At 40.8% G+C, this 12,290-nt stretch overlaps 1 protein-coding gene across 2 annotated transcripts in view; it reads right to left on the bottom strand.

Annotated features, from left to right (window-relative positions):
* The window catches only part of pdzd8 (PDZ domain containing 8), a 40,586-nt gene extending 28,619 nt beyond the window's left edge, over positions 1-11,967 (bottom strand). For both annotated transcript variants that reach the window (XM_084561611.1, XM_084561612.1), the window contains exon 1: positions 10,648-11,967. In XM_084561611.1, coding sequence (XP_084417737.1) covers positions 10,648-11,531 — 884 coding nt within the window. In that variant the 5' untranslated portion in view covers positions 11,532-11,967. The remainder of the gene's footprint in view (positions 1-10,647) is intronic.
* Between the last annotated feature and the right edge of the window lie 323 nt (positions 11,968-12,290).

Genomic DNA, 12,290 nt, shown 5'->3' with positions numbered 1-12,290 from the left:
ATACTAGTATTTAAATGTGAAGAAATTCAGAGCTCAGTTTTAAACTCGGAGATATTATGTGAATAAGGGGAGTTATAACTGACATACAATACTGTATGTTGTTAAGTTACAGGCACCAGAAAGCCAAGCCATACTGGAAGAACCTTGAACAGATCTAATAGGGCTGGGTTTTAAAGACTGATTTTCAGATTCACAAAATCCTTGGATCAATCTTTTAAATATGCTATTTCCTGTAAGCTCTCGTTAGAAATCTCGCTGTTGTCTCGCAAAACTGATTTCACACAACAAATCTTTTGAGACCGCGCAGCGAGATTAGTCCACATATGAGGAAGATCCGACACGTGACAGAAGCTACAACTGTCAGACCTAAAGTTTACTGGATTTAAGTATGATGAAAGAGAAGAGCAGCGCAAAAGCAAAGCTATGTGTAAGATGTGCCAACAAGAGGTAAAACATTGTGAAAAGTAAACAAATCTCTGGAAGCAATGGCAACATTAATTTCAATTTTAAATTAATGAAAATATCTCTAAATGATACTGAATGTGGACTGTCTGATCATAAATCAGAATAAAATCAATTCAGTAAATCAGTAATGATACCAAGCTCTAGTATCTAATTACCTCTACGATACACATATGGATCTGTACGCAGAATGCAAGAGATTAGAGTTTCAGCTGTTAACCTAACAATTTGAAGACTTGTCCAAATCTCTAAACCAGCAAAATCAGGCTGTCTTGCATTGCATTACTACATGAAAACATACTGTGGTGACAGTGAACACACAAGATACCTTCATTGCTATCCAAAAAAAGAACACAACTTGAAAGCAACAGTTGAACAAGGAGAAATGGAGAGACAGGACAATACACACAGAACTAATTGGGGAGCAAGACTCAAACAATCACAAAGGCGGGAAAATACACATGGGCACAAAGCAAAGCTAACTGGAATATAAAGAGGCACCCAAAATGTAACCCACCATTACAGGTTCTGAGAACGCAAGTATTTAGACCTCTTAAGGTAACCACAATGATCTGAACTGAGGAAACTTGATTTTTCAGTTCAGAGTAACATACTGTTGCAACACATCAGACAATCAAAGTGGGGATACTAACAGAGAGGTCAAATGCAATGACTTCCTTTTTCCTGTGGATGATAAGTATTTGTCACTCACTGCATTTCTTTCACTGTTGTGTAAAGCCTTTGTAATCAGACACACATACTTAAATTGCGTAAATAAATAAATAAATACAGAGTGTCACTTTACTAAATGTTTACACAGACATTCTGCTTGCAGTTATTTCCTTTCACAAAGGCACAGAACGTATGTGCCTCCTGGCTTTTGGCTGTATTCTTTGAGATGTAATCACATGCAACTTTTTGGCCCAGACAGAGTGGGCCTTTGTTGTTCATGCCTTTACAAGCTAACAATATCAGTGTTTTCAAACGTCTGAAATGTCACATGTCGCAGTCATATTTTAGGAGCTGTAGCCAATGGATTAATATTGTAAATTAATCTTGGTTGTTGTCTTAGGTTGTCTGTCTAAGGTATGTCAGCAGCTAACTGGTTCACCCTATTCATGACTGTTCAGTGTTTCCCATTGTACTGTCATACATACTTTCGTAATGAACCACAAACATACATCAGTACTATGAACACCTCTTCAGCAAGTGCACACACACACACACACACACACACACAAACACACAGTCCAATCTTCCAAATGAAACCTTTGGCTGTAAGATATGGTTTGGTGAGTGAATGTTTTGGTCATATGGGATGTGTTCTTGAGTAATGCGTTGGGAAACATTATTTCGTCTGGTATATATATTTCGAGAATGTGACATTACAAAAAGAGGATAAGGCATATTATGGAGCAGCTAATAGGCATTTTTTTAAACTATAGCACTACTTACAGGACTAGTCAATTACAGCTGTGTTGTTTTACAAACCTTATCATCTCTCACTTCTGGGCTTTCAGCCAAAACAACAGCTAAACTACAGCGGCAGTCCAATCGATGCACAAGTCACCTCCCATCTGTGTTACAGAGAGCTAAAACGGAACTGGGCTGTCTCTAAAATGGCGTGCTGTTTGCAGGAGTGCTACCATCCTTCCTCCTCTTACAGGAAATGACACCAGGAAAAAGGTTAAGAGGTGTGACAGTTAACAGTTGACCACTTTGGAATTTACGAGAACCAACTACCATACTTTCATCATACTTCAGAACGAATGACCAAGATTAGCTATGGGCAGCAATATAAATTTGGTCTACTTGTTTACTTGCTGAAATAGTACTTTGTGCTTTAATAGAAATGAGCAGGACTAGAAGTTTTTCAAGTTCCCCTTCTTTCCCCTTTCCAAATGTTGCAGGAGCTGTACGATGACAACGTGTAATGATCACAGATTTGGTTTAACACCCACCATAGCTGGAGTTCTGCCTCTACATGGTTCCTATAATGCCTGGATTACCTCCAATGGGCCGCAGTCCCAGTCTTGCCCTCCACTGAAATACCATCTGTGCCACTCAGCAAATCCCAAGGTCCAGCTTTCATTCCGAGGCTGCTCTGTACTACATCCTCTCATGACACCAACTCACTCTGCATGATCGTGGGTGGTACACACTCACACAGGTTTTGTGTTTATTGCATTACCCTCCTACACATCTCTAAAGCAGTGAGATTGTGTAAGAAAAAAAGCTTAGATTTAACAAGAAACTTTGTCTTCTGAAGTGGTATTTAAACTTAAGTTGTCGTTACAATGAGCCAGACAAGGCTATCTATAGCGTTTTACTGCATAGGGGAGAGGCTGAGCCTATTATTACAATATTAACAAGTGCCTCAGCTAACATCCAAATAAATGATTATATTTTTATAAAATAAAATGCTACACTTCAAGAAAACTGACAAAATCAGTTTTGCAGTAACGGCTATATGCTATATATATTGTAAAGTTGTTCAATAGCCTTTTCTTTGACAGTTTTAAGTGGAGAGAGAAAGAAAGTAGCGTGTTGAGAAAGACAGAGAAGTAATGTCATGTAACAATGTGCGCAGGCAGGACTCGCACCAGTGTCATTGTAGTGAGGACTATAGTAGGACTGCAATGACTCGGCATCATCATCAATACTTAATTGACTGACATAGCCTAACTCAGAAAAAGAGCTCCAAGATATCGGTGACTTGAGTTCAAGTGCACTTGCAAGTACAAATCAAGACAAGTTTCTGTTTCTCCAGTTAAGTTTTTCACTCTCACACAATTCCTACTTCCCCTTTTTAACCCCCGTTTCTCTCACTTCTTTAAACTAATCTCATCATTATATTAACTTCGTACACTTTGTGTCTCATTTGGACTTTTTCACTGTGCACACATGCTTTTATATCTGGGTATGTGGATGTGCTCACAATCAACTTCCCGTCAAGCTTATGTTAAATAGTACATACCCGTCTTCACCGGAGTTTTTTTTAAAAGAGCTGAAAAGGCCTCAACTGGATTTCACAGTTAAGAAGTATCCCATAGAGGGGGTAGATATATGGATACATGGAACATGGAACATCATTAAGTACTGGTTGCTCACCACATGTGACAACTATCCTATTCTTCATCTGTCTGGGCTATCAAGCAGGGTGGCAAGACACACACTTTTTCTGATGAAAAACACACTTAAGCCCACTAAATTTTGCAAAAGCACATGTCAAGTGTCCCAAAACCCTGTGATAAACTGTTATTGTCCAATTACATCATTTACCCTTTTGCCCAAAATTGTTAAATGTATGTTTAATGGAAAAGTAAAACAGCATATCAGCATTAGACCAATATACACAGTGAAAGGTGGTGGTCACAGCATCATGCTTTGGGTCTGCTTTTCTTTAACCAGAACTGGGGCTTTGGTGATGGTGGATGTAGGGCTGTATGATACACTTTTTGAATGAAAACATTTAGGTTAGTCTTCCCTCTGCTGTGATTCAAATGCCAGAGATTTCCCAGAAGTGACAGTCTGTAGTAATTTCTGACACATCTGAGTTTTATGAATCAGCAGTATGCTTGAGTAATGGCAGCTGCTGAAGACAATAATTGTTGTGAATTGTATCCTAGATGCTGCACAATCATCAGTTCCCATCTTAATAAAATGAAAAGAATAGGATATTGGGAATATTTTAATAAGATTAATGGGAAAATATTAAAATGTAAATCAGTGATTTTGATAACAGCCCACCACTGGTCTTCACAGTGTTCAGCACACTGAACTTGGCCAAGTAAAGTTTCCTAGTCCTTAAGTTTTCAAGGACAGATGAGAACCCTGCAAGCTGTGGATGATTTGAAAAGAGGCCGTATTATTAGCCATTCTTCTACACACAACTACATATGTGGAAATATGGCTAATCTGGCCTGTATTCAAATTTGAAACAAAGATATGAAATATGAAGAAAATCCAAACATCTATGTTTCCCTGACTGTTTGGGAGGAAATACATTTGGCTGGATAGTGTAGTCAGAAAGTAGCAGTATAGTTCATCTTACATTATACATGGCTATATATACACTATATTACCAAAAGTATTCGCTCACCCATTCAAATGATCAGAATCAGGTGTTCTAATCACTTGGCCTGGCCCCAGGTGTATAAATTCAAGCACTCAGGCATGCAGACTGTGAAACAAGACATTTGTGAAAGAATGGGCCGCTCTCAGGAGCTCAGTGAATTCCAGCGTGGAACTGTCATAGGATGCCACTTGTGCAACAAATCCAGTCGTGAAATTTCCTCGCTCCTAAATATTCCACAGTCAACTGTCAGCTCTATTATAACAAAATGGAAGCGTTTGGGAAAAACAGCAACTCAGCCACGAAGTGGTAGGCCACGTAAAGTGACGGAGAGGGGTCAGCGGATGCTGAAGCGCATAGTGCAAAGAGGTCGCCGACTTTCTGCACAGTCAATTGCTACAGAGCTACAAACTTCATGTGACCTTCAGATTAGCCCAAGTACAGTACGCAGAGAGCTTCATGGAATGGGTTTCCATGGCCGAGCAGCTGCAGCCAAGCCACACATCACCAAGTGCAATGCAAGGCGTCGGATGCAATGGTGTAAAGCACGCCGCCACTGGCCTCTAGAGCAGTGGAGACGCGTTCTCTGGAGTGATGAATCACGCTTTTCCATCTGGCAATCTGATGGACGAGTCTGGGTTTGGAGGTTGCCAGGAGAACGGTACATTTCAGATTGCATTGTGCCAACTGTGAAATTTGGTGGAGGAGGAATTATGGTATGGGGTTGTTTTTCAGGAGCTGGGCTTGGCCCCTTAGTTCCAGTGAAAGGAACATTGAATGCTTCAGGATACCAAAACATTTTGGACAATTCCATGCTCCCAACCTTGTGGGAACAGTTTGGAGCGGGCACCTTCCTCTTCCAACATGACTGTGCACCAGTGCACAAAGCAAGGTCCATAAAGACGTGGATGACAGAGTCTGGTGTGGATGAACTTGACTGGCCTGCACAGAGTCCTGACCTGAACCCGATAGAACACCTTTGGGATGAATTAGAGCGGAGACTGAGAGCCAGGCCTTCTCGACCAACATCAGTGTGTGACCTCACCAATGCGCTTTTGGAAGAATGGTCAAAAATTCCTATAAACACTCTCCTCAACCTTGTGGACAGTCTTCCCAGAAGAGTTGAAGCTGTAATAGCTGCAAAAGGTGGACCGACATCATATTGAATTCTATGAGTTAGGAATGGGATGGCACTTCAGTTCATAGAATGAGTAAAGGCAGGTGAGCGAATACTTTTGGTAATATAGTGTATGAAGGAGAAGTTACAAAAACAAAACCAGACACCCTGGACAAACTTTGAGTAAGAGTATTAGGATTATTTTCATTTGGGAAAGTTCTAAGTATTCTTTCATGCCATTTTTCTTGTTGTCCCATGACAAAGACAAAGATAAGCAATGATTTGCATGCACGCAGCAAGGACCATACAACGAGTGCCACGTACAGGAGAGAGAGAGTGCTCTTCTCTAGAAGAGAAAGCCACTATTGACAAAAAAAAAAAAACCTCACATGACATCTGGACTAGTGCTGGCTACAAGGCATGTGGTAGACTCTGCAGTCAGTTGAGCTATTTGGTTTTTAATGCAAAATGCAGCACAAACATCATCATACAGCATAAACTAAAAGTATCATCTTGCAGTTGCACAGTGTGTCTCCTCCAACCAGTCAAGTTAAATCCATTAAATCCAGGCCTGTTCAGACTTACAAGATTGATAATGATGGTGTTAAGTGTATTTTTGCTTTAGTGAAAATAAGCACGTCCACCACTCTGTGCCCAGCAGAAGTGCATTTTTTTTTTTTTTGTAATAGGGAGCACTCTGGCCCCTTACAGAAAATTTTAGGAGCACAAGCAGAAAATGTAGGGGCACACATTAAATCGATCTGCAACACAATTATTCACAGTTTTACCCATTTTAACTACATCGGCTACAAATGCTTTGGTAACTAATAGACATACGAGCAGTTGACTTTAACTGTGCTAGCTCTCATTAAGTTAAGCTAGTTCACATTACGTCCGGAGTCGTTTCCTCCTGGTTTGACCTACTCCCTTGAAATAATTGTAAATCTCCATGGTCTAAAAAATCCATAGCACGAACATTGGTAACATCAATTTTTATTTGTGAAGCTCGTTTTCTCCTTCAGGTTAAATTCTGTACGGAGCAGATGAGCGGCCGATGCATGCGAGGAGGGGGGTCTAACTAGAGATGATCTAACTAATGGGGTTCCAGCATGTTCTGGACAGGTTACAGGATGCTTGTTTCCCAGTATGTACAGTGGGAGAAATCAGGTCACATTTATTTAAGGTTAACTGTTCTTAACTGTAAATATTGCAGGCCTGCGCCTGCACAAACAGCACCCAGCAATCAGCAACTAAGACACTTTATTGTGTATACATGGATATACAGAGCCAGGTTTGTAGATGTTTCTATGCTCCATGTAAACATTACATCCTGAATATGATGAGAAGCACGATAACTCCCCATGTGAAGATATTTGGCATCCGACATGTACAGATCATATTAAGCTGCATGTGGTTGAGAAAACAGACTTTATATAAAGGACAACTTCCTCCCACTGTGCAAAAGTGAAGTCAAAATATGGCAGAAAATGGTAATGCAATCTTGTGCAACTCAAGTTTGTGTTATAAAAACTGATGGTGGAGAGTGGGTACCTAGGTCCCAAACAGTGACCACAAGGCCACAAGCATGATGTAGTCTGCAAACTTTCACATAGCCAACAAACTGTAAACTCTGCTGAGACCTTTTTCTGAGATATCTGTGGATCCTTTAAAGGGGAACTACTGTTTTTTACAACCTGGACCTTATTTCTGGCATAAAATACGGTCGTTTACTCACCCATATAACTTTTGTGTGATTCGTATTCCTTTGGGAGATTAGATCTATCCATGTAGTGGGAGTGACTGAGGCACCAAAACGCAGCCTCTAAATAACGCATTATCTGCCGCGAAACTCGTTCATTTCACCAATATTTTATTAATATACGCTAGTCCTATTCTCCATTGAGTCCGGAGTTGGCTGTTATCATCATCCGGGGTCTGTAGCTTGACCTACAGACCCCGGATGATGTCTTCTGACCTGGATGATGTTGTCTCTGAGTGCTGCACGCACCTGCGACGGTCGGCTTCATCCACAACCTTAGAGTTGGAAAAATATTCAGCCATGTTGCAAAAAAACTAGCAGTAGCAAATTACAGTAGCAATTACAACTCCGGACTCAACGGGGAATAGCACTAGCATACGATAACAAAATATTGGTGAAATGAACGAGTTTCGCGGCAGATAATGCATTATTTAGAGGCTGCGTTGCGGTGCCCCAGTCACTCCCACTACGTTATATGGGTGAGTAAATAACCGTATTTTATGCCAGAAATAAGGTCCAAGATGTAAAAAACAGTAGTTCCCCTTTAATACTCAATACAATCATTCAGCACAATGCATGACTGATGACACATTGAAAACCATTTGATATGTGAAAAATGAGTAGCAGCTGCAAGTGGGAGGGATGGTATCTGAAATCTGACTCATGGAGTGGGAGACGTTATTTTGGATTATGCTTCAGAATTTGGTTGCCCAAAAACATACATGTGCCAATGTAGCAGTTATACCGATTATGTCTAAATTCTATTATAGTTTATATATGCACTATGAAGCATCTGACAAAGAAGGCAACAATCTGAAATTAAGCCTTAGCAATTTTTTTCCAGGCATTTCAAGTACATCTTACTTGCATCTTACTACTTACTCTTCAAGATGGATTTTTCTTTGTTGGCCTGGAGAATGTCTCCATGGACAGAAAACATGACAAATGAATAAACTGCTGTTGATAAAACACTACTTGAAAGCACTTAAAAAAAACAAAAAAAAATCTTCCCTAATTGAAATTAATGGCTCAAAGGTCAAGAATGTACTCTCAGTGTCAACTTTGAAGCAAACATAGATGTGAAAAAGTCCTGAGTCTTGACTAATGGGGAATGTAGTGATTCTCTACTGCTAAATTAACACCATGGAGGAGAAGCGGTCCAAGCCATCAGGTGCCCATTTTTTTAAAAAAAGGTATGCTGCTGTCATCTATTTAACAACCTATGCTATATTGTATTAACTGATTTTACATTACATGATATGACACCACCATGAACCTTTTTCATGCTGTTGATAGGTCCTGACTTCATTACGCTTATAACTTATGAGACATATAAGTTATACACATATTTTGCATCTTTTGTGACATATTGAGCATTTAGCCAGGCGCTTATATTGTTCTTGTTGTAAATTCTACAAAAACGTCTATATTTATATACTGTACTTGTACCAAGACCAAGACGAATGCATGTATAAACATATGTGGGATAAATAAAGGATTATCTTATCTTAAATAGATCTGATGAATCTAGGTATCAGTATTAACAAAGTCCACCCAGGGTGCTAAACAGGCTAAAACCACCTGTGATCACACTGGCAGCTTTCCCAGGTAGACTCCTCAACGCAGCAGAATGACATTATGCGACATGCCTTGGCGCCAATTAGTGACGTTAACTGCTGATCAATAACTGCCATTTACAGCTTAAATCATTTATAAATATATCCACTGTTGAGGAAAGACAAAGAGGGACATTCAGTGTAACTCTCAGAAAACATATTTCGTGTAGTACCAGGGAGCCTGTTACTGTTTAATTTGAGGGGTTAGAGGTGTGTTTACTGCTCGGTGAAGTTAAAAAAAACTGAGTACCCCCACCCATTCAAATGGGAAGAATGTAGCCTGTCTGGCTCTCTGGCATTCAGAATGATGAATGGAGGAATGACTACCCTTCCTATTTCCCCACCTATATGTGACACCTTATACATCTGTATAGTATGCTAGCTAACTCACCTGTAACATAACTACTATTATCATTGACAGTGGTGCATGTCTGTCTCCTCCTTTATTTATCTGTTTTTCCACCAGTAATTTTATGAATTCCTGAATTAGCCTGAATTCCCACAAAGCTCTATACACTGAAATGTCTAAATAACTGCTTGTCTATTTTCTCTGTCCTCCCATGCATCGCTCTAGTATCCTAGTAGTCTTGCTTGTAAATAGCTTATATGCTACATGTGTGGTATGCTTTGCCTAGATATGCTTCATCTGTTTGTTTCCTGCTGTGCTCTCCTCCTCTTCCCGCCTCCCTTCTCTTCTGCTCCATCTCCCTCTTCTGTCTGTATATCTCTACCTTGCCGGCCTCAAGCCGACGGGTCCCCCCATATGAGCTGGACTGTGCTTAAGGTTTCTTGCCACCGTCACCTTGGTGCTTGCTCTTTGGGTTCTGTACAGCAGACAATTTGGAATGTAATTGACGCTATATGAATACAACTGAATTGAATGAATTAAACACTGTGAGGTGTCTGGCAGCTGTCTAGTTCAGCCAGCTATCTGTGGTTCATGCCAATGTGAATACCAAACTAGAATTTTTCACTACTGGCAAGGAACTAAGTGTCAAGAGAGCAGAGATCAGATAGGTGCTAACACAGCTAACAATGCTAAGGTTCAGGAGCCAAAGGACTCTTACTGTTGATGTTTCCAACAGTATTAAAAGTGAAGTGATCAGGTATATACACAAAGCTGCCTGCAAAAAGTGTAAATATTTTTCATGTTAGCAGTAGCAATAAATACTAACCGATTTGTAGCAGTAGCAATAAATACTAACCGATTTTCTGGACTAACAGAGTTGGTGCAACGATATTTGTGGTCATTCTGTGGAGCTCATTGAGGCAACTGAACTAACGAAGGTGAAAAACATCAGGCATGAGGATTATTTTACATAAAACCATTACGAAGAGATAAATAAAATTTCAAGTTATTTATTGTAAAAGATTGTAGTTTGTTTTGCTGTGTTAACTACTTTGATGTTGGTCAGACCAGTTGTAGAATAACAATCTTAAATCGAGTCATTCTTTTTGTAGTCAAGCTGCTTCCGCAGATTATAAATCATTAATAGGACCAATAAGTGGTCAGCCTGGCGTAGCCAGACTCACTTGCCAGGGAAATATTCTTATCAGAATATGTGTCTGCTAACACGCCATTTCTGCAGTTGGAGATAAACAGTGTCTGGGAGCCTACCTGATCTTGTAGTTAGGTAAGGTGTGCTTCTTCTTGATGACCCGCTTGAGCTGGTTGACTATGATGGAGGTGAGCTGGGGCAGCGGCCTTCCTTCAAACTGTGACTTCACCTCAAAATCCACGAGCGGATCCTCGAGGAAAGAGAAGGACCAGTGGGAGAAGGGCATGCGCGTGAACTGCAGCCTCAGCTTGCCAACCACGCGCCGCATCTTAACGAACAGGTAGGCAGACTTCCCAAACACCAGCTCGACGTCGATGGCGAGGTGAAAGCCGCCATTGTACTCGATGTCCACTTCAAAGTTGAGCTCCTCGGGCATGCCGTCCTCGTTCAAATGAACGGGCTTCATAAGTTTGGCCGTTTTAAAGACCGGCAGAGAATTGCCCAGGGAAATATCCCTAAGACTGAGTCCCTCCAGGAGCCGACCTGCTGTCTTGGTCTGCAGCAACTCCTCAAATTCCACCTTAATCTTTTTGGTGAGCCAGTGTCTGACGACAGGGGTGTCTCTGAGCTCTCTGAACAAGAACAAAAATATAGCATTTAGGAAATTGCACGTTTCGGGTTTGGCCCCATCAATGGGCTCGCTTTGAGAAGGCGGTGGCAGCTGTTGTTTGGGGCTGCCGCTGGTGACAGCCGCTTCCTGCTGCTTAGTGGAGACGGCCTCTTGCTGTTTAGATGCAGCAGATGCTGTGCTGTCCTGCTGCTGTTGGCCTGGCTCGACATGTTGGGTATTAAAGTAATCCTTCAGTGCGTTCTCAGGCACTACTTTCACATACTGCTCTGTCCTGCCTGTGGGCTCCGGGCTTCTCCGGTATATTAGCAAGAACTGTAATATCAACGTAACGACTGCTCCGGAGAACGCGGAAATTAATATTAAGTAAATCATTTCGAGCCGCTGCACTGACACCGTCGCTGAATCAAATTGTTTTCATAATCGAACGTCTAGTCGCGTTGACAAAGCAAGTTCCACCTGGTTGCTCTCAAAGCTGCCATATCATCTACTTCTTTCCTGAGCTTCAGGCTCCTCATCTGATTGGACAAAGGGATTACGTCGCCGTGCGTAATGACGGAACCAGAAAGTGCTTCTGTTGCATTCGGGTATGTCGGATTTTATAGTTACCAAATGGGAAAACCTGTTTGACTTGACCTTTGGCTCGGAAAGAACAGCGTACTTTAATGACAGTCTACTACTCACTGCAGTGGCTTCAGTACAGTTTTTCAGTATAACATACAGAAACTCACTTTAAGACGTTAAGATATTTTGTAATCTGATCTTCATTTTCCCTTAGACAATGAGTGTTAAGAAGCTTGCTGCCACAATACAAATCCACCTAATGTTATTAAATATACAGTTATTCGGTGTTTATAATCAACTGTTTCTAAGCCTCTGTCATATATGTGTTTTGCCCACTTCTTCATTAATATACTATCACACATGATATTGTGAGAAGTAAGCACTTGTTTGCATGTCTGATGCAACTAATTTGATGTAGTTTAGGTCTGTATTCAAGATTCAGTTCAGTTACCATTATGCAACGCAAGATTATATCACAGTCAGTATCACTATTAGATAACATACAACAAAATCATCCTCTACTGATCAGCAGAGGGGAAACTTACAATGTTACAGGATTGAAGAGTGACA

The sequence above is a fragment of the Chelon labrosus genome (assembly GCF_963514085.1).
Source record: "Chelon labrosus genome assembly, chromosome: 15".
In the NCBI taxonomy this organism is placed as follows: domain Eukaryota; kingdom Metazoa; phylum Chordata; class Actinopteri; order Mugiliformes; family Mugilidae; genus Chelon; species Chelon labrosus.
Note: the sequence above shows the minus strand (reverse complement) of the source record. Positions and strands in the feature narration are given on the sequence as shown.